This window comes from Diabrotica virgifera, chromosome 9 (assembly GCF_917563875.1).
Source record: "Diabrotica virgifera virgifera chromosome 9, PGI_DIABVI_V3a".
Taxonomy (NCBI): Eukaryota; Metazoa; Arthropoda; class Insecta; order Coleoptera; family Chrysomelidae; genus Diabrotica; species Diabrotica virgifera.
Window position 1 is genome coordinate 205,578,340 of NC_065451.1, and position 24,320 is coordinate 205,602,659.

At 33.9% G+C, this 24,320-nt stretch overlaps 1 protein-coding gene across 3 annotated transcripts in view; it reads right to left on the reverse strand.

The window, feature by feature from the left end:
• The window catches only part of LOC114330477 (calcium uniporter protein, mitochondrial), a 620,188-nt gene that overhangs the window by 24,622 nt on the left and 571,246 nt on the right, over positions 1-24,320 (reverse strand). For all 3 annotated transcript variants that reach the window (XM_050662491.1, XM_050662490.1, XM_050662492.1), the window contains 2 exons: positions 12,088-12,220; positions 9,394-9,597 (listed from right to left, as the gene is read on the reverse strand). In XM_050662491.1, the coding sequence (XP_050518448.1) occupies positions 9,394-9,597; positions 12,088-12,220 (337 nt within the window). The remainder of the gene's footprint in view (positions 1-9,393; positions 9,598-12,087; positions 12,221-24,320) is intronic.

A 24,320-nucleotide genomic window follows, 5' to 3' on the forward strand; every position in this document is an offset into this window, starting at 1 on the left:
CAAAAAATACAAGGAAGGGGGCATAAATAATATGTCAAAGTCAAGAAGCAAAAAAAATAATAAGAAAACAGAAAGATTCTCAAAGAGAAAATAAACAAGACCTAAAGGGAATGCTGGAAGACTTTATGCAAAGCACTAGAACAATACATCTGGGGGACGCCTGCAAAATAGCTGTAAAAACAATAAAACAGAAATGCCTTATAGTTTGGAGGAAAATAGAGTAGGAGGTGGTAATTAACCTGTTTTCAACAGAACAAAATGGGACTAAAACAAACAACGTTATACGAGACACCAATAGATTTCACGATGGAGGAGTTAAGAGAGGCAGGAGAAGCTTTAAAGCCCAAAAATGTACTGGGTCCACGATATCATCGGTAGAGCAACATATTGCAAAGGGTGTTGGAAGAAGGTAAACAAATATCAAAACAACAATTTGGATTTGGATTTTAATTTTAATTAAGCCATGTTAATCGAAAGAATTAAAGACATACCTAGAAGCTGTTGAAATTGTACAAAAAAAAACGAGGTACCTGGGGGTTCAACTACATGGCAGATTTAATTTTACAAATCATATAGAAAGGGTTGTCACGAGAGCTAGGAGAAGACCGCCGCTTTAGTAAAGATAATAACAAATGTAGAGGAACCCAGTCCATACAGAAGCAATGCGTCCTTAGAAATAGTATATACTACTGTTCAATATGAGTCATACGAGGTCTTGGTCTTGAAGGAAGTAGTAAAGAAAAAAATTATATGGACAAACTCAATCATTGCTGTACAAGTGATATTAGCAGGGATTGTGTCAATCCAATTAAGGGTACAATGTATATTCGTTTATAATGCAAAAAGGGGGGATATAAAAGATATCATGCAGAAAAGCACAAAAATCGTGTGAGATAGTGGCAGAGAGTGGCCCGAAGAAAGAATTAAAGCGAATTGGACGAGGACGCATATCCTCAACATAAAACCTTGGATAAACTGCAAAGTTAGATAACCAACTTTTACTTCAGACAATTTTTGACAGGCGATAGGTTTCTTATGACGTATACTTCTTATAAACTAAAAAAGATAATTGAAATTTCATTGTATTTGTCTTATTTATTAGACAAAACATTGCACTTTGGCATGCTGCCAGCCAGTTTACCCGGAGCAGAAAGAGCTGGTAAAAAGAATGCCATAGCCAGCAAAGAATACTTAAGGGTAAGGACTACCACTGAAATTATTAAAAAGAAAGTATAGTGTAAGAAAAGGCCAGAAAGTAGGTAAAACTTCAACAACAGAAGGAACTGAACAAATAGGACAGAATCAAAAGTGACACTCTATAAGAGTAGTCTCGAGTATACCTTAGAAGATAGAGGTCTTTAGGGGGTAAGTTTAGATTGGCACAATTCGCGTGAAGTACCTGAAGTCTCACACTGCCGTAAAGCGAAAGAACAGGCGCTAAGTTGAGCATGAACGTCACCTCTTGAAAAAAAGGTGTCAGATTATGGTTATTAAGCTCGTGTCATAAACATAAACATAACTATACACATTATATTCATGTTTCTGAAGTAATTTTAATATAAGGAACGTATTAATAAAGGACATCATCCCATCATACACAACACAAATTAGCAGCCTACCATAGCATGATACATAGACTGACAGAAATTTCCATGTCAAAAAATAACTTCGAAATTGAACTGAACATCATTAAACAAATAGCAGTAAACAATGGCTATAACGAACAAACAATAAAATTTTAAACCAAAATCTCCATAAGAAAGCCCTGAAATTAGTCTATCCACCACCACAGAAAGAACCCAGTACCTTCTGCTCTATCACATATACTGGCAAGATAACAACAAAAATAGCCAGATACATAAAAAAAGAAAGGAATAACACCAGCTTTCAGAACTAACAACAACTTAAGCAAATATATTAAGAACAATAAGAGCCGAAAGAGAAAACAACTACAGAGTGGTGTCTACAAACTAACTTGTGGTGACTGTCCGAAAACTTAAATCGGTCAAACTGGCAGAACCTTTGACAAACGGATAGCAGAACACAAAAGGGCTTTCAACAATAGAAAAACGAGACACTTCTACATACGCACTTCACCTTCTAGATCATAATCATTCTTTTAATGAACAGTTTCAAATTCTGCATATTCAAAATAAAGGTCTTAAGCTACATATCTTTATTAGAATCTATGGAAATTAATAAATTAAAAAATACAGGTATAATTCTGAATGACCAACTCGAGACAAACAGCTCCCCACTCCTCAACCTCTTCAGTTAAAGACTTTAAAGAGGCAAACACATAGTAAACTAAATCACTTGAGAAAGGCACTCTGCCGAAACAGCTGTAGTCACATGGTTATAATAAATTTTGTGAACTATAGAAAACAAACGTTTTCAGTATTTTATTGATAGATAAAATGAACTTCCATCAAGTAACGGTCGAATCAATCAATTATTAATAAAGGCTCGCCCATTTAACATCATTTAGTTTATCTGTATACGTGGGTCTTGACACACCGAAAGACATGCTAGTGCACCGCCACTGGACATTTTCTGGAATATTTCTATCGCGCATTACCGAACACAGCACAATTCCGCAATATCCCAACAGTGTATGTACAATTTGTATAGATGAATTGAGCCATTCAATGACACTTTTGCGATAGCATCCAAGTACTGCACCAGTCATATATTCTAGTAATTGAAAATCCAGGTTATATTGTGGTAATTGAAAATTTGCAGTGGAAAGAGAAAAAAGGGGCATTTTGTAGAAGGCTTTGTTATATTTAATATAAAATTGAAGATCACTAGAGTATGATATAAATAAAAGTGGCTAAAACTTATTGAGATATCTCAGTTAAAACTGGCCTCTCAATTAAGTCAAGACGATCCCACATTAGAAACACCAATATGAAGAGAAGTCATATTGAAATGAATAGTAATTTCTGAAGATATACGACCCCTTCCCATATCAGTTGGCCCAATGTAGATTGAAAAGAAAATCCAATTTTATAGAACAAAAACAAAAGTCCAGCATACATAAACTTTTAAAGATCGATAATTTTTGGATTTCCGGAAGTAAAAAAGAAGTTTTAAATTAATAAAAACGATTAATTAAACAGAATAACAACAAATTAAAAGAAAAAGGTAAAAAATATCTAATTTTAACAAAACAAATGTGGAAGTTTATGACTGAGTCACATCCGTTTTATTTTTAATTAGATTTAAAATTCTTGGAGGCATCGCTTTGACAAAGCTTTGGCAATACCCTGGTGTAAATTAATCCCATATTTCTTGCAAGTTTTGATTCAATTCTTTAATGGACCTAGCAGGATGTTTCCTCAATGTTTCTTTATTTCGCGCCACAAAGAGACACGGAAGTTTCTCTCGGGGACAAGTCGGGACTGTTAGAAACATATTCCAGAAGTATTATACCATGGTCTCCAATCGACTTTAAACTCTTTTGTGAGGTATGGCAACCTACGTCATCTCGTTGGAAGACAAAATCTTCAAACTCATCTTTCACTGATTTTAACTTGATGAAATGATTTTGTTCCACAATCGGTAAGAGATTATTTAAAATCTTCAAATAGTATTTGCCATATTTAAAATTCCATCAATAAAATGAAATTCTCCACTCCTTTCGTTGACATGCTGCCCCAGACCATGATAAACGTAGGAAATTTGACATTTCAGTTAAGACAGTAAGGCTAAAAAGCTTTATTTTTCCTGCGAATAACTCGACTCCTACTGTCTCCAACTCGACTCCAACACGAACTTGGAGGTCACTCGTCCACAAAATATAGATTCGTCACTCCATTGTATTGCATCCCATAGTGAATTTGTCCACCATCAATGCTCTTTTGACCATTTTAACCTATCTTTCTTGTGTTGTAATGTTAAGACTGGATTTTCATTAGTTTGAGATAGAATGAAAATTTTCAAAAACAATTCGTATTGGTTTTTCCAACTTTATCAATTACTTTGTAAAAGCAAATCTTAACTTGTGGGTCTTTCGGTGGCATGTTGATCTAGAAACCTGTCTTCTAACCAGCTTACTCCACACAACACTTAAATCTAGATATATAAATTTCACGTCGTTTTTCACTATAATGAGTCTTAATATCCTTCGATCTGCTTCGTTTATTTTACTTTCTTTACATTTACAGGTTTTCTGATGACACAACCTGAGGTTTGTCAGGATTTCCGAACTGGATTTTGCAGAATTAAAAAATCTATTGATGATGGAACAAATGTTCTCATCCATAACTTTACCTCCACTCATTCCCATCGATAACTTAATCTCGACAAACGACAATAAGTTTAATAAATGTCAAAAAATATTTTTGACATTAATTGACAATTGTTTTGATATAATTTTCCACAGCTAGCTCTGATTTTAAGATAAATATGAATAAATCAATGTATGTTGATGTAAGTGAATCAAAAGCCACGATTTAGAGATTTTTTTATTATTGTTAAAAATAAAAAGAAAATAACCATAAGGGTAATGTTTTCAATAAATGTTAATAAAAAATGCAATAATAATTAATATGGAAACTTATAAAAATATGTAGATTATCATTTGTCGATGGTAATCGCCATAAACTGCAAATTCCAAAGGTGGGCCAACTGAAATGGGAAGGGGCTCGTAAATACATGTTCCTCCTAAACGATGATCAAACACATCTAGATGGGAAGTAACTTATCACTATTGTAAATAGAATTGAAAATTACTTGATGTTAGGCATGTATGTCTAAGGCAGCGTTTAAAAAAATCAATAAATTGTAGCAATTTATCGTCACAATAAATTACTCGCATTTATCGCGGCGTCTAAACGCTGCTTAAGTAGAAGCCACAGTTAGTGCACGTTCAAAGTGGAGCGAAGAAAGAGTGCGATCAAAGAGCAAAGAGTAAAGAGCAAAGAGCACGAGCAAAGAGCAAAGAAGTGCTAAACCAGAGTGGGAGCTGGTAGTTACGCGAGACCAGAGTTTAGTTCTTTCCCACTCGGCAGTCATAGATAGTTATTTTCTTTTTTTTTTTTTTTTTCGAAAACTCCTCATTGGAAACGTGGTACTTTCTGACTTGCGGAAAATGTTAGAGAATTCATCGTATTAATCAATCTCGCGATAATCAAGGTGAATTTCGCCATTTATTCAAAGAGCTACAGGAGGATCCCGTCAAATTAAAAGCATATTTCAGGGTGAATATGGAGACTTTTGACTACCTACTCGAAAAAATCCAAAACAAATAATTAATAATGGGCCAAGACATGTAAGAATTTCAACAAGAACCCCATCTTACCTGCTGAATGTCTTACTGTAACTTTAAGTTTGGTATGACACATATGTATTTAATGAATTAATTGTCATAATTATTAAGATATTTAATTTATCATAAGTTATCATTTATTATACAGTGTGACAAAGCCAAATAGAATAAATTCATTTTTTCGTGAACCGGTAACTTATAGAAAAAATTCCGAAAGAGGTCGATTTTTATTTTTAAATTATGATTTTTGGGCATATATTTATATCATACTAGTGACGTCATCAATCTAGGCGAGATGACGAAATCGATGATTTTTCAATGAGAATAGGGGTCGTCTGCAAGCTCATTTGAAAGGTTATCCTATTCTCTCTATTTAGTAATACAGTAGACTCCCTCTATAACGCAAACTGACATGACAGACTAATTACCTCGTTATACGCGGATCTCGTTATATCAGACAACAATAATATTGTGCATTCATATGAATACAGTAGACTCTCTCCATAACGAACACGGTTATTACGAGGTTTCGCTTATAACGAGGTACACTAGATGTCTCATGAAATTAATACTGAACTGAACACCTCTATAACGAGGCATATTTGGATATAACGAGGAAAAATGAAATCGTAAAATATGTATCTTTATTATTCTTTATCTATTTTTAGCGCTGTAAGGGCTATAAGTAAATACCCCAACTACCTGTATACATAAATCCCCATCATCTGTGCGGTTATCGAGGGTAGTGCTGTAATAAAATCCACCGCCTACCTATAATAAACTTCTTCCTGTTCTGTTTATCTATTGACCGATACCGAATATTGTAAAAAAAATTATAATTTATGATGGCGAAGCCTTATTGTCGAGAAAACAATATTTAGCATCGTATATTGCTCCGAATGGCTTTACTATAGAAAGTTAATATTTTAGAAAACTGTATATTCATATGTATGCACAATATTATTGTTGTCTGATATAACGAGATCCGCGTATAACGAGGTAATTAGTCTGCCATTTCACTTCTCGTTATAGAGGGAGTGTACTGTATATAGTTTTCTAAAATATTAGCTTTCTATAGTGAAGCCATTCATTATTATATATTATAATTATAGGTAGGCGGTGGATTTTATTACAGCACTACCCTCGATAACCGCACAGATATTGGGGATTTATGTATACAGGTAGTTGGGGTATTTACTTATAGCCATTACAGCGCTAAAAATAGATAAAGAATAATTAAGATACGTATTTTACGATTTCATTTTCCCTCGTTATATCCAAATATGCCTCGTTACAGAGGTGTTCAGTTCAATAGGAATTTCATGGGACATCTAGTGTACCTCGTTATAAGCGAAACCTCGTAATAACCGGGTTCGTTATAGAGAGAGTCTACTGTATAAACGTTAACATAATTATTTATATAGAGTGTCAAAAAATTTTTTTTGAATTAAATTAATTTAAACAAAAAGAAGAATCTATGTAATTTATTTCATTCAAAATACCCATTATTTGACTACTGTCAGAAAACAGAAAAAAAAAATGATTATTTAAAAAATTAACATTGCTTTTCTCATAAATTCAAGGTCCAAGCTGCCATCCACCTGCTTCTTGTCAGTTCCATTATTTAATTAATACGAAAAGCAATGTTTATTTGAGAAATTAACATTTTTTCTGATTTCTGAGAGCAGTAAAATGTATTTTGAATTAAATAAATTACACACATTCTTCTTTTTTTCTAATTTAATTCAATAAAAATTTTGTTGGACACCCTGTATAATTATGTTAATGCTTATATTACTACATAGAGAATTGAATAACCTTTCAAATGAGCTAGCACACGGCTCCTACTCCCATTAAAAAATCATCGATTACGTCATCACGTCGAGATGGATGACGTCACTAGTACGTAAATGCCAAAAAATCATAATTTAAAAATAAAAATCGACCTGTTTCGGTATTTTTTCTTAAAGCCGTCGGTTTACGAAATAATGAATTTGTTCCATTTGGTTTTGCCACACTGTAGAACTAATAAGAATTATTAAGTTACCTAATATTTATTTAATTATAAAATTGCATAAAGTTATAAATTTAAAAACTCATCGTCGTCATCTGAATAGGGTATCTTTCTGATCCCATAACAGCTATCTTTGAAAAACTTCAGCTATCAGGATATCAAGATTAATTTTTCGGAAAAATACCATAGAGTGCGAGCGAAGAAATCAAACTTGTTTGGTTTCGCCCCTTTGCTCTTTGTTAGCACTCTGTGTACCTCCGTTTCTCAGTAGTAGTTTGATTTCACCGCTTTGCTCTTTGCTCGCACTCTTTCTTCGCTCCACTCTGAACGTGAATTTAGAATGCAGTGTTGGTCTTACAACGCGCAGCGATGCCGCTCATGTCGGCACAGTGGTAGGTGCGCGGTCGTGGTAGTTTGGCGATAGACTGAGAAATCACCGGTCCTGATGCGCCGGTCGGGACAAACCGGCAACGTGGTCGGTCGTTCTCCCGTAAGATTGCTCTATGCTACCTGCACTACATTCTAACTGTGGCTTTTAGTACAGCAAGAATTAAGAAGGAACCGGAGATTGTGTTTACCATAAAACGTATAAAATTGCAGTATCTGGGACACGTTATGAGAAATCAGCACCGATACTCCCTGCTGCAGTCCATATTGCAAGGTAAAGTCAAAGGTAAGCACGGACCCGGTAGAAGGAGAATATCATGGCTGCGGAATTTGAGAACATGGTTTAAGAAAACCTCAACGGAACTGTTTCGAGCCGCAGCGAGCAACGTTAGAGGAACTGGTCCGAATATGGGCCCCCATTTGTTTTTCTATTGAAACTTGCTTATTATATTTTTATAACAATGTCTAAATGTCATTTATACATACTATAAGACCTTAGAAAAACAACTGCTAACTATGTATTTTTATAATAAAGTTTATTAATTTTACGGATAATAATATGACGTGGGGCATATTTTTCTAACCAGGCCAGGCTGTCTGAAATATGGGCCCCACTCAAAAACTAACAAAATTTTCTTTTGACATTAAAAATACGAAATAACCTAGCCAACAATTTATGCTTAAAAAACAATAAACATATCTGTGAAAAAATAAAATTATCTGCAAAAATCGCAAACGTAAGAGTCTTTTTCAGCTCCGAAACACTGTTCATGTACCCAGAGATTGCACATTAAACATTGAACCCACGTTTCTCCTCTAGTGTCATCAGAAAACTGTTGTTCACAAAATAGACATGCGGCGTCATTGCTTTCAGGAGAATACGGTCCTATCTACGTCAAGGTCTTCGTCAGCGGGCAAAAATTCTTCTTCCTCTTCTTCATCCGAACTGAATTTGGTTTTGATTTTTCTCTTGGGTTTCTTTACATTTTCTTTCATCTGAAAATACCGTTCTCTTCCCCTTTCCTTCTTTTGATTCTCTTATATTCTCAATTGATAATTCAAGGTCTGATTTATACGGAGATGAAGTTATAACTTGAGAACGAGAAGTTTTCCTTCCTCTTGAAGACACTCGCTTCGTAACTGATGGGGCAGGTGAAAGAACGAATGGACTCATGAATGTTTTTGAACAGGTGGCTGCGTTCGTTTTGTTCCTTATTGGTGGATCTGGGTCTTTAGAACAGCTTGGTTCTTGATCTTCTGAACGAACTGTTATATTTTCAATCGTTTCTCCAAGTTCCCTTGTCAATCCTTCCAAATTAATTTCGGACGAGTTACAGGTTTTCTCAGATTCAAGTTTCTCAGCAATAAAATCAGCATCAGAAAAAATGGTTTTATTTATTGGCCAGATTCCTGTTACTTTGAACCCATTCTTAGCGATCTCTGCCGTGTGGCATTTCAGAAATGCTTTTCCCAATAGTTCTGTTGATTTCGGATAGGAACCAGAAGAAGAAGAAGAAGCATGTATGAAATTTATTAAATTTAGATTAAATTCAAATTGAAAAGGAGCTAGATTCATAGAGAAATAGAGCACATCGTGAAAATCGGAAACTTCTAAATCGATCATATTGACCTATTTACTGTAAAAAATTAAATTTTTATAATTAAAGACGAATGTTTTAGTTTAACCTATAAGAAATAATATTATTGCAATCATTCTTACCTCTTTAGTAAGTACAAAATAGGCGTAACACGCCATCGCAGTTCCGTAAGTAACAAAATAGGTAACGGGTTCCATAATATCCCACGAGTATTCCCACCAAGTCAGCCTCGCCAAGATGCCGAACTGCACCGACATCAAACCCAAGCCGGCCCATGCCAGCCAGTTTCCTCTTCGTTGGGCGACGAGTTCAATTTCGCTCTTTACCTAAAAACACATAAATAATTAAGTCGATACAATTAGAGCTATATTCTATTCTACAGGCAGGGAAATAATCTGTGAACCAACCTATTGTGGTCGTTGGTCTGTGTCCATTGAACTGGCAAGAACCACACGTTCTTATCGAGCAGTGAATCATGTTGCCCTTTGAGCACTCTTAACAAATTTATCTTTTAACATCGACTTAGAGTCGCTACTAACATCAGATTATCAACACGTAAATCATATTTCTCGATGTCACATATTTTATAAGGTGGCTAGTTTCATCTACTACGCAGAATGCACTGAAGATGATCTGATCTAGATCGAAAACGTTTTGCGAATCCTTTTGAATGACTGTTTAATAGTTTTTCAATAAACTTTTTATACCATTGTACAAACGAAGTTTTTACTTGTTCTGTATAAAATAGTTCGCTTTACGAGTACGTTGAATGTAAAAAAAATATTTATTTTTATATCGGCGCTCCTCAAAATTTGTTGTCCCGGATTGTCGCCCTGCTTCTCCGCTCCTTTATGCGGCACTGATTTGACATACTGGCCTGTAAAGTAGAAACAAATACTATACGACTCATAGAGGTATATATTAACATAGAGGGAGCCTACCTTCCGCGCTTCCTGACGACAAGATCTCATGGACTGGTTTGCGGCATCTCTTTCTAACACATTGTATCGAAAATCTATGATGATATTCAGTGTGAATATAGGCACGGAAGAGGAGGACAACTGTAGCAGATTTACTATGCGTAAGAGTGAAACAGCACTAATCCAAATAAAAAAGATGGTGTCGTCACTTCGCTCTGAATGACACTCTCTCTATGCTAATATAGAACTCTATGATACGACTGTTATACATACAACTCTTGACATTTCCCATTAATTTTGAGGAAGCAAAAAAATAGCGCCATCTAGCGGTATCAGTAGGATAACCAGAGCAATCTAACCTTACATTTATAAAATTGCTTTATTATTGTTTTTGTATAAGTGTTTGAACTATTTTTATTTTATGTAATTTAATTTAGCAAAATTAGCTCGTTATTCAAAAATTTATAAAATTAAATTTGAATGATTACATCAAATTTTACGTTGTCAAAACGTAGTTCAATTCAAACCGACAGTGGCGCTGGTGGCATCGTGCTTCCAGATTTCTGTGGGAGTTGGATGTATTACAGTCAATAGTATTTGGTAGAAATAAGTAGAAAAAGCATCCCCATGAGAGGAATAAAGCATGGAGACAGCTTCACTTCAACACTATTTATGTTGGTGATGATATATTCATAAAAAGTGCGAAAAGGTTACAAATCACAACAGTTTATGGGAACTTATATGGGTAATAATTTAGGATCATATTGCATAATGAGAAAAATTGCAAGAATTAATAAATAGTTAAAATATAAATAACTACATATAGAGAAAAGTAAAATCACGCAGATACTAAAATTAGCCTAAAAAAAGGTGTATCTAAGGGCATTGTTGTAAGACTTGAGATAAGAGTTTATTTTATTTAATAATTTTAAGATTAACATTTCTTTGGAACAATACAGATATGTGACATTTTGACCTTAGTTGACACCTTTTGGCTAGTAGATATACTAAATAGAGAAAAGAACGGCGGAGAAAATCTGCACAAGAAAAAAAAAGGAGATGCGAAAATTACCAAATACTACAAATGGAGAAAGATTTCAATCAGGGTGATACTAGAGGGGCATATAAATTCCTGAAACATCTCAGGGAGGGATATAAACCACACACTAATCATTTTAGACATAGCATTGATTATTAACTACCCAGGTAGTGTAGGTAGTTATTAATCAATGGAAATAGTGAAGGACAAATTATCGGTGACGATGCAGTTGGAAAAACTATTTCGAGGGTCTGTTAACAAAACAAATACAAACAAATACAGCCCATGTAGTAGAGGAATTAGGATTTTAGAGAGAAAAGAAAATCAGATCCAGAGTAATGAAGTAATGTAGGAAATATTTGATACCAGGACTGAGTAATAAAGCGCCAGATATTGACAACATACCAGCTCAGATTTTTAAAATTGCAGAGGACACACTGATAGATAGATTCCATAGACTAATAACAGACCTGTGGATCACAGAAGCAATTCCAGAAGACTGGAAAAAAGCAGTTATATATTAAATCCACAAGAAGGGAGACAAATTCAGATACAAAAACTATAGAGACATATCCTTACTCTGTGTGAGTTATAAGGTGTATGCGATCATAAAGAGAAAATTTAATCGTTTCACGGAGCAAATCATAAGAGAACATCAGGGCAGATTCATATCAGGGCTGTCTACATAATCGGTAAGTGGCTACAATTCTTCTTTTTTACTAGGGATACTAATCTGTGCTAATTGCGCGCGATTATTTTTACAATTACATATATTTACATTAAAAAAATATGAACCAGCTACCTTAATATTTCTATTTCTATTTTATAAACACTGGATAGAAACACAATATATTTACCTGTTCTAAAGGCAGTAATTCCTGCTTGATTGTCTCCAGCTGAGTTGTCAGTTCTTTTTCTTTAGACAATTGGTGTTCCTGGACGTGCATTGCTTCATACAATTGGCTAACTAAGTTTTTCACGTCGTTAAGTCTGTAAAAAAATATTCACTTAGATTATCAGAAACATATAAACATAACCTTATGCAAGCGCTTAGTCTTAGAGTACATAAGTTGACACATACGCTGTACAAAGATGAATCTCTGAATCTACAAGGCCATCGGTACATAATTCGCAAATATTTTACGGCTATCGCTACTTTTTCTACCTTTACACGGCAAATTATGTGTAGTAAAATTCACATTGGTATGGATATGTAAACATTACTAGAATGTCATTCTACTTGACAATGTCATCATTAACTTTAAAGAGATGGCTTTTGAATGTTCTTGGAAAACTGTTATTTGTATAATTGCAAATTATTTATTCAGTTAATAAATGTGATAATTTTTTCACTAACTATGTATTCACTGATTGTAATAATTTATATGTACAACAAAAACTAATACTCAATCGAGAAAAGAGGAAAAGTGTTAAAGTGATTTTTTAATAATATATTGTTACTATGGAACACTTACAATTTTGAACATCTTTAACAACAAAATACTTGGATAACAGAATACATATATCCTGATATATTCTCTGCTTGGAACTTCCATAAATAATAAACAATAAATAACTTTTTGTTAGGTTCACGTCTTAAATCAATTATTTATCAAATACATTATCAATCTTATTTAATCAACAACTCAAAATATTCCCGATGCCATGTCAAATATTTAAAACTGTCACTGTTGTCATCATATTCTATTTGACTCAGTGCATTGTATGACAAAGATAGCGAATGTTCGATTTGGAAAATATCACCATGGACAATATGGACATGGTGTCCATTTTTTTCGAATCCTGAAAAAACTAATAAATATTTAAAAAAAATTTAAACGCAGAATGAAAGACTAAATTATTATCGAGGGCCGAAAGTCTCTTAGAATATATAAAAAGTTTCTTTTGAATGAGATATTTGAAATTAAAAATCACACTACATTTTCTCTTAATTTTTCACCCGTGTAACTTATTAGAATAAACATTATAGAAGTTTTCAGGGACTTTCGGCCCTCGGTAAAAACGTAATCTTTTAATTGCGTTTAAATTTTTCAAAAATACTTATTAGTTTTCTCAGGATTCGAAAAAAATTAATCCCTATTTAAATACCATTGCAGCCGAAAATACGTACCCCTCCCCTTAATTTCATTCTCATTGATAAGTCCTATCCCATCTCTATCATCAATAAATATCTATTTTCCAAAAGCTATGGGCATTATATTTCGGAAGTATCCAATGGTGAAAATTAGCGTCTATTTTTAATAACATACAGTTGCACAATTTCCCGTTCACCCCAGAACAAGCCACAAAATACCATTATCTGCCGTACTTCCTACAAATCACCAATAAGCCTACTAAACTCTTCAAAAACTTCCGTTAAGATAATCCTAAAAACACCAGAACTGTAGGAAACTTAAAACTCCATTGGCCCCTTTAGAACATACTTATGTTGTTTATTATATACCCTGTACAAAGTGCAACTCCTGCTATATTGGCCACACCAGTCGCTCTCTTCAAGACGGTTTAACTTCTAACAAAAGCGACACTAAGATTTCCAAACCCTCTTGTGCCCTTGCACAACATGCTGTTTCAAGTAAACATCAAATCGACTTGTTAAACGTCAAAATACTGACCAAATAACAAAATTATCATAGATCTCTCCTTGAGATATACCAAATTCTCAAACATCCATTAGCCCTAAATAAAATATCTGACATCGATCATTTAGGCCAGATTTATCACTCTCTCATCTTCTTCTTGTGGTGCTGTCTCCTTTAGTGTAGGTTAGCGACTACACTGGCAAATCTGACTCTGTCCAATACGGCTCTAAGCAAAGATGTCGGGTCAAGGCTAGTTCAGTGTCTGATATTTTTAAGCCATGGAATTCGGCACCTGCCGGGACCACGTATTTCTTCAATCTTTCGCTGGACGATTCATTGCGCGAGGTGGTACTTTTCGTTTTTCATTATGTGTCCTAAGTAGCTAACTTTTCTACGTTGCACTAAACAAACAGCATGAAATAAACAAACATTTCCGCTAATCACCCTCTACGGTTGACGCTAAAGTTATCAACACTGTATGTGTATAGTGTATACGACACAATAATGAGATTTACACACAATTTTCATTCCCTATTGCTATTTTATGAATCGCGATAGCGTTTAGATACTGCCAATAATCGTTGTAATGCACAGATATGGGGAAAATTCATACGCGCCAATTTTTATTCTGAGCGACCAGTTGGGAAAGGTTTAATACTCGAAAGTGCTATAAATGGTAATGTTGTGGGGAAAATGTGCTACGAGACAATACGTTTTTGTTTATGGGGAATAGTTACATAACACGGCCTGATTTCAAATTCTAATACGATTCAGAGTAAAATCACGACTTCGAAAAAAGTTTTTATTGTATTTTTATATCAGTGTGTATTGTAGAAGATCATAGAAATTGGAAAAAAAATTTAATCGACAATTGGATAGAAACATATAACTATAATAGTGTTGCAAACTGTATCAATCGATGAATCGATAATACGAAGACATTGAAAAAAATCATAATTGAGTAGGCCTTGGGAATAAGCTTTGGTTTTTTTGGATGGTTAAGCAGTCCCACACAAGGAAAGGAATTCAAGTCAAATATAACCATAACCTAACTTGTATATACAATTATCTGACTTCCTTAAAACACAATTTTAAAGAAAATAAAACAGTTTTGATCTTGCTAAATGCCTTGCTTATCTTAGTATCTTCTATTTTTGTGAGAGATAAATCTGGTCTTTACCACCAGATATCTTAGTTGTAAAGTTAGTAAAAACACCTCATCTTGTTGCTCTGTGGAAATCTTCTGCCTTCTTGAACCACCCAACCGTGCTATAGAGAGAAAATGATCAAATCTTTGTTCGATTTTCCATATGCCCATATGGCTCACGTTCAGATCTGCAGAAACTTGCCTTAGTTGCTGTTAGTGAACTGTGACCAACCTTCTTCGAGTTTGGCAATGGCTCAATGTTTTTTTGGGCATCGTTCAAATGCATTCTACGAATTTTGGACGCGTTTAATAGTTTTTTATTTTATTTTTCTATAAGAGCCTAATTTTTGACATTTAGCAAATCTGTACGACACTGCCATTTTACAGTATTACAATGTAAAAATGAAGGTGTAAACTTAAACTATTCAGTGAGTGCAGCTGTACAAATACCTATAAAATACTGTTAATTTATGTAATAACAAACATTTTTTTATTAGTCCAAGCAATGAAGCTCAAAATAGGACAAAACCTCGCAATTTTTATAGAATGGATTAATTTGCTTGACAATTTGAAAATAAGTAGTGGATAGTCCAAGGAGCAAAATCTATATGATGCCGAAGGAGCTTTTACCATGGGGGTGGTTGCCACTCCATCGCGGGGTTGGAAATTTTTTATTATATTTTGATCACAAAAGTTGTTAAAAACATTCATTCTAAGCAAAAAACATTCTATACATTTTTTTGATAAAATTAATAGTTTTCGATTTATTCGCTGTCGAAAGTGTTAGTTTTAGTTCGAAAAAATCAATGTTTTTAATAAGTTTTCTACTAATAACTCCAAAAGTTTTCGTTTTATCAAAACAACTTTATTTACCAAAAATGTACCTTTTAAAAAAATATACAAAACATTTTTTTTTATTTTCCTTAAGACTAATCCTAATCGATCTATACCATATTATATGTTAGCTCTTCTTCGTCAAATGCTAAATATTGTAGTTTCAAAGTCAAAAGACGGGAAAACTGGGCATTTTTCAAGGATAACTTGTTCAAACTAATTTAAAAATATCTATCTCCAGAAATAAACAAAAAGTCTCTAGCTCAAAAATTAAGTGACTTATAATGAAAATAATGTCAGTCCCTATTTTTTTCAGCGAAAAAGTGATCGGAAGCAACCTCCTAATCACCACCCTAATTAAAATTAGTCATTAACCTTATTTGGTCTTCTTTATTTATGTATTATTAATAGGTTCCAGAAGTTTGACCGGCTTAGAATGAATAGTTTAAAAAAAATGGAGTTAAAAGCGAATAACGAATTTTTGTAGTTTGGAAAAAAATGGCATTTTCTTCAGAATAGAAATATTATCATCAGAGATACGAAAAAATGTTTCAATACGAAATTGTAGCTTATTTGACTCTCAAGAACCCGGTTTGCAAAAATGTTTTCTACGGCAAAAATTGAGTGAACTATTGACAATTAAAACTTGTAATAACATGCAAAAACTACCTTTACCAACCCTTTCAAAGTCACCTCTTTTTGCGACTGAGGGTTTTAAAAAGATTTAATATTATTAGGCTTATAGATCTTGTAAAGACCTGCAAAATTTTTTTTACCAAACTTTCTAAGATAAAAAATAAAAAAGTTACGGTTAAAAAATCAATATATTTTTTTGAAAAAAAAAAAGGAGAAATATAACTGGAAGCATAATGATGCAAGTTAGCGGTGTTTTTAGTCATTGGCTTTATTCATTCTTCTTTATTTATGTTTTGTTAATATATTCTAGAAGTTTGACTGGCTCAGAAGGATTAGTTTTTAAAAAACTGGAGATAAAAGCGAATAACGAATTTTTGTAGTTTGGTAAAAAATGCCATTTTCTTCAGAATAGAAAGATTAGCATCAGAGATACGAAAAAATATCTAAATATGAAATTGTAGGTTATTCAATTCCCAAGAACTTGGTTTGAAAAAATTTTTTCTACGACAAAAACTGAGTGAATCGTAAATGAGTATTATTGAAAAACATTGATTTTTTCGATATAAAACTAACACCTTCAATAGCGAATAAATCGAAAACTATTAATTTTATCAAAAAAATGTATAGAACATTTTTAGCTAGAATGAATGTTTTTATCCATTTTTGCGGTCAAAATATAATAAAAATTTTCCACCCCCCGAGATGGGGTGGCAACCACCCCCATGGTAAAAGCGCCTTTCGGCATCATATAGATTTTGATCCTTGGAACATCCACTACTTATTCTCAAATTTTCAAGCAAATCGATCTTCGGTTCCTGGACTATATAAAAAGTTTGAAATTTAAAAAAATATATTTCGAAAATAGAAAATTTAGTAGGTCAATCGATGAAAAACTTCTTGTAGAATTTATGGTTTATTTCAAAAAGATATTAATAAAAACCAAGTCTCGATTACAGCTTTAATACTACAGACGATGTCTGCAATAAATTACAAATTTATAGTAACTATAAATGGATCACGTAAATTCTATTTTGGCACAATGTCTAGGTCATAATCCAAGGAAGAGAGTCCCAGTGGCCTATAAACCCGAAGGAAGCTTCAACTAGGGCAAGCCGATGCGACTTTTGGCACTAGTTGAAATAGGGAAAGGTTAATGGGGAAAATAGAACAGGCTTTATGCTATTATATGGATATTGCACTTCTACAAGTATATGTATGCATTTAGGATGTAGTTAATCAAAATTGAACAAAAGGGACACTAAAAATTACTTGGCAGAATTAAAAATAAAGTGATTTCACATAAACACATCGTAAATGTCTGACAAACACGGTTGGACTTTATATTGCATGTTTTTTTTTCAATAAAAACATAAAGTTTTTCGTAAATACATCGCCATTTAAATCATAAACTTGTTTTCTACAAATAAATATAGAGGGTGAAAAACTGTTGTGGTGAAAAAGTTTGTATATATCTGTTATTATAGGAGATAACAAAAAAAAAACAAATTACAAAAATAGGAGGCAGCTGTAAGCTTCACATTTTAAAATTAGTTACAAAAATATACAGAGATAAAGGTCTTCTATAAGACCGCATCAAAGATATGTTTATTGTCAATGAAACACTCTGTACTTTACTTTAAAGTTAAAATCCGATTCACTTCCTCGTTACAAGAATACAAAGTTGGTTTGTGTTATACAGGGTATTTAAAAAGTTATAACCCAATTTCAAAGAAAATCATAACAAGTTCAACGCCCTGTATAATTGAAAAAAGTAGGTACAAACACAACGACTTGTTGTGGCGATAGTTTTTAAATGATTGTCAAAATTACAGACAACGGCTTCTTCAAACTCTCAACCGAGAATCCGTGATATGAGTGGCTAAATCTCAGAATCTCGCCAAAGGCTAGATCGCCACTGATTTCCTTGTTCTTACGCCTTGATGATCTTTTCCCGGCAAAACAAGACCCTTAGCTGGCGATTGGATTTAATTTTTCTATGCCGATTGTCAATATAAACAAACACTTATCACTCTGCTAGTGGCATTTTCTAATTCAAATAAATGATTGGATTTCGTTTATTCTAATCTAAGAGACAATGGTATGTCCTTATTTGTACATGGACAATTCTACATGGACAATTATTGCTATTTCTCGTCTATGTTGATTGTTAATGTTTTCCGATTAATTTTTTTTCTTTCCCTGGAAGCTGTCTGTTGTGAACAGTTCGTAATGCAGCCACTTGGTTTATTATACATCTTCCATTTCTTTATGAAACCCATTCCAGAATTCTGGAACCTTGTACCAGCTTATGAAAGTCTAGTGAATGGGTGCCATATATATTTTCGAAGTGGGAGTCACTTCTATGTCTCCTAAAAGTGTTTGCCGCCTTCGATCCAATGCCTCGCAGTCATGCAAGACTCTGTTACAGAGTCTGCAACTCAAGTCTTCATGAAATAGCCCCATTGTATGCAGGTGACCCTTAACTGGCGCATGCCCAGTGAGGAAACTTGTTAATAACTCTGAGCTGATTCATGCTTGTTTTCAGCAATAAATGTCCGATATATACATCTTGCCATGTGTTTGACCGGATATAGCCTCCCAGTGTGAGTTGTGTTGGCTTCGGATCCAGACTCTTTTACGTTCTCGGACGGTGCTTTTTGGCACTCCCACGGCCGGCTCTGGACCCAGGTATTTTGTAACTGATGCTCTCCTGGCAAGTGCATCAGCTATTTCGTTGCCGTATATGCCCCGATGACCTGGAACACACACCAGTATATTTTCCGATTTATACATACAAAGTACCAGTTTTTGTCAAAAAATATCGAGAGTTAGGCCACCAGGTTTCATTTAATCCTAATAAATTTATATTCAGTCTCTTCATTTACTGAAGAATATTCTTCATTTTGCCTGGTACGTTCACTTTCGACGTTCCATGCACCTAATTTTGCGTTGGATAATTTTATTGTGTCTTTTCCTTGTTTGATAACGGTTTGACTGTTAAGAACCTGGGAATCTATGTATGTTCCTCTCCTGTCAAACCTTGGGTTCCGATTTCAATGATCAGTGTCCCTTTTTCTTTTAGTACTTATTTCCATGATGACTTAACTAGAGATATCTAATTAAATCTTTAATGCAGTGGTTATGCCGTTGAGCAAATCTTTTTGGTTCATCCATCTTCGGGGCCGATTTCTCAATCCCCAGACAAAAGGATGCCCTACCACTTACCAACCGATACACCAGAAGTCATTGGTTACTAAGTGGGGGATTGCTTATGCTTTCAATCACTTGGTAAATTACCCAGGTTAAGAAGGAATGTAGGAAGGAATGTGCAATAAAAAAAGATGAAAAATCGAGAAGCACGGGAAAGATGGAATAGCTAATGAACTTTTAAAATACGGAGGAGATAGACTTCACAAAGAACTGAATATCCTTATAAGTAAAATAATAAATACAGGAAGAATTCCAGAAGAATGGACAACCACTCAAATGATAGCGTTATTTAAGAAAGGTGATAGGACTGACCCCAGTAACTATAGAGGGATAAATTTACTGAGCACTATACTGAAACTCACAACAAAAATACTGATGGAGAAAATAATGGCCTGCATAAATATATCGGATGAACAACAAGGATTTAGAAGTGGAAGATCATGTAACGATGCAGTTTTTGTGATAAGGCAACTAGCGGAGAAATCATTAGAATATAACAAGCCAGCCTACCTCACAAAACAAAACGTTTTCGGATTAACAGGTAATCCATCATCAGTGTTAAGCCACTAGCATGCATGCGTGAGCCACCAAAAAGTTATGGGTAAGAACCCTTTAAAAGTTGCAAAATCTTAAATGATACTACATTATTATTATTCAAATAGATGCGGATGTTGCAAATATTCCTGGATATTACCCAGGGCAACACAGGACTCTAACCCACAAGGATGTGATATGGAAGAAATGAACCTCACATATTGTGTTAGAGTCCTGTGTTGCCCTGGGTAATATCCAGCCATATTTGCAACATCCATCTATTTTAATAATAATATGTAGTATCATTTAAGATCTTGCAACTTTTAAAGGGTTTTTACCCATAACTTTTTGGTGGCTCACGTATGCATGCTATTCGCTTAACACTGATGATAGATTACCTGTTAATACGAAAACGTTTTGTTTTGTGATGTAACCCTTATCTTTTTTTAAATATACCTTTTACAAAGGATCCTGTATATTTTGTGATTTATGGTATAGGAATTTTATTTTCCTCGTGGGTTTTAAAGAAATAAAAAATGGGCTATTCCTAAGTTATTTATCTGTACGGAACGATCTTTCTATTGGACGTTTATGGAAAATATAATAACATCAAGAAATCGACGAAATGCAGATACTCTTTGTAATATAGACAAGGAGAATTTTTGAATTATTAAATTTATAGTTCCTCCGCACAACTTCGTCCTTTGCTAAAATTAAAACCATCCTTTTCTAATTATCTGGAAGCCTTACATTATCTCTTCGAATTATAACGACTGACCTATTTAGCTAAGATCATGGGAAAAGTTGCATTTGGCGACATCCGAATTCGAACAATGCGGTAAAATTGAAGGGATTAACCGTTGATGAATTGTGGTTTGATGCCATAAAATGAGCTGGGTTTCGAGCTGTAAGAACAAGTTCATTACGCGACTCCATTTTAACGTTACTCCTTTGTCATAGTTAATGTAGAACGGCTACTACATTGTACATTAATTACACGACTGCGGAGGGGTTAAGAAACATTCATTACAAGTTTTGACATTTTGATCTGGAGTGGAGTTTAGTAGCGAATAAAGATGTTTTTGATTCAATAAATGTCTCATGAAATCGTTGGAATAGAATTGAAGTAATGAGGCTTTTGATTACGTGTTCAACAGATGTATAAACGGTACTTAACGCTGCAAATTCGCAACTTTATAAACATAGTCTCAAAAGTTATGCATCGCCTAAAATTATGCTCATTTTCATAGTTGATTTTTTCATGAAGAGTTTATAACGGAATCCCTTAATCTTTTTTATCATTTTAGAATTTTAGAATTTAGAATTTACTCAAACTTCTTTTTTGTGCTAATACCGGGTGAAAAAAGAGATGTTTTTCTTATATCGAAATCGTAATGTAGTTTTATGTTTTGTGAACATTTTGTTTTTTGAATGTCCCTGATATCTTTAGAAACAAAGAAAATAGACGATTATATTCTTTAGCATGTATTTTAACTGAAACAAAAGTTTGAGACATGCTGTATATGTAGGTAGAAAATGGTGCAAAGGTGGGTATACATCGAAATTTTAGTTTCTCTGATATCTTTAATAACAAAGAAACTATACTTCATCTAATTTACTTACCGTTGCACGTCATCCGCGTCATAGCCCGTGACGTCACATGATACCAACACGAAATATTTAGGCGGTAGGTGTGTTCTTTTTTAGAATCACTCTGCCGAGTACACTGGCATTACAGCCACTAGACACATTTTATTATATACGCGTAGAAATAATATTTACAGATTTCTATTAATGTTAACTTAAAGAAATACACAATAATATGTTTCACTTAATTTGTATAAATGGATTATAAAGCGTTTTTATGATCACATTTGTTCGGAATACACTGTAACTATAATCGAACGAAGGTGATATTGTTTGTTTATACGAAGCTGAAGAAAAAGGTTGATGGGTGGTCGTAAATCACTTCGCACTTGTTAATATTTTTGAATTTAAACGTATATTGAGTAAACTAGATATATAACAGTATTAAAAAATAAAAGGTTAATATGTGTGTTGCTTCTCTGAATGTTTTGACTCGAATGGGGTTCTGGAATCTGCCTTTGGTGAACTTCAATCCCCTCTGCTTGAGAGCGTGGGGTAGTAAAAAATGAACCATATATGTATTAATATTAGCCGCATTGGCGTACTGGTTCGTATTGTCAGATATCAGTATAAATGTGCGTAAACATAAGTCCCCCCTTGAAACCAGCGGGTTTCAATTGGTTACTTACAGTAAAGTCACCAAAAACAGTCAGATCCTTTACATTCTTTGTACTAGTAATAAAGCATGTAAATGTAAGTAAAATAGTAATAAAGTAGGATATATACAAAAACGAAAGAAAAATAGCAAATTAAAGGTATTTAAAATAAAGTAAATTTAAATTGTTCAAAGTAAAGTAAAATCAAAATTGTTCGACGAACAGTAAAATTAAAATTGTTCAAATAATTGCTCACTACGCTTCACTGTCCGAGCTAAATAGTAACAAAGCGTAGAGTCAGTAAAGTTAAAATTGTGCAAAATAAAATAAAAAAATTAAGATTGTTTAAAATAAATGTCTCACTGCGATTCACCTTGAGACGGTAACACGCACAGCTTCACCACAGGTCTCTTGAAGATGCTGGATGCGGTCTTCACCGTCACGGAGCGGATAACGCCGTCCTTACCGGGATGAGTTTCGAGGATGCGTCCGAGCTTCCATCTCAAAGGTGGTAGACCATCTTCTTTGATCAGAACCAATGTTCCGATATGTAAGTGTTGTTGACAGTTCTGCTTCCACTTTACTCGTTGTTGCAAAGTGGAAATGTACTCCTTGGACCACCTGGTCCAAAAATGTAGGTGTAGTAGATTGTATGTGTGCATAACGAGAAAGTCTATTTTCCTTGATGTTGTAGCTAATTAGGTCAGGGATTAACATAAGGGTGTCTCCAATAAGGAAATGTGTAGGTATCAAGGCAGTAGGATCACTATGATCGGAGGAAAGAGGACAAATGGACCTTGAATTTAAACGTGTTTCCACCTGACACACAAAAGCGGTAAAATATTTGTGATTTTAGACATCAAGGGTGTTAGAATTTAAGAAGTTTTTTTATCTCGTTATTTGCTTCAACAAATGTGCTTCCATTGTCTGAATATATTGTTGTGCATTTACCTCGTCTAGACATAAACCGACGTAGGTAAGGCTGCTAAGAAACAATCAGTCGTTAAGTCGCTTACAACTTCCAAATGGATGGCCTTAGTTGCAAAGCAAACGAATAATAAAATATATGCTTTGGTAGTTTTGAAGTTTCTTCCCGTCCTGTCACGATAAAGGAAATGTTCCAGCATAGTCAATGCCGGATGTAGAAAATACCCAGAAGAAGTTAAGCGTGAAAATTGATTTCCATGAGAGGAGATTTGTCTCTTAGATTCAATTGATAAGTGAGGATAAGTATTATATCCAAGCAAGTACAATTGTTGTAGAGTCGTACCCATTGTACGTGTTCTCTAAATTGAGTCTAATTGTAAATTGTAAAGTGTAAGTTGTAAAGCGTAAATTGTAAAGTGTAAATTGTAAAGTAGTAAAGGAAGTAATGAAGTAGTAAAAGTATTACAGAAAGTAAAAGTAATACAGAGTACTATATACACTCTAAGTAGTAGTATTAAAGAAAAAGAACACCGGATAGTTGAAGTTCGTATACGGTGACGCTCTTAATTGAAGCTACCTTTATTTAGGAGCAAAATAAGTTTAAGATTAATTTTCTCAAGTTGTGTCAGTACATCGTAGGCCAAACGCATACTCCAATGCATCACAAAATCTATGCAGTTGAATGGAGTTATGATTTTGGTAAAGAAAGGTGTGTGTATTTTAAGATCGTTAAGTATGGACAACAACTGTGAGCTGTAGTTTGACCACAAACTGTGTAGGTCATGGGGCAAAGACTCATCCCATGAAATCTTTAATCTCCAAAGTTTTTGAAGTATAATTTTAGAAGTAGTGGTAAAAATAGTAAATAATAATAGTAATATTAATAGTAGTAAGTTGAGAAATTGTTTTGTAAAGTCCACCCAAGAGGAAAAGCGGTGTAAGTTAATATGTTGTTTGGT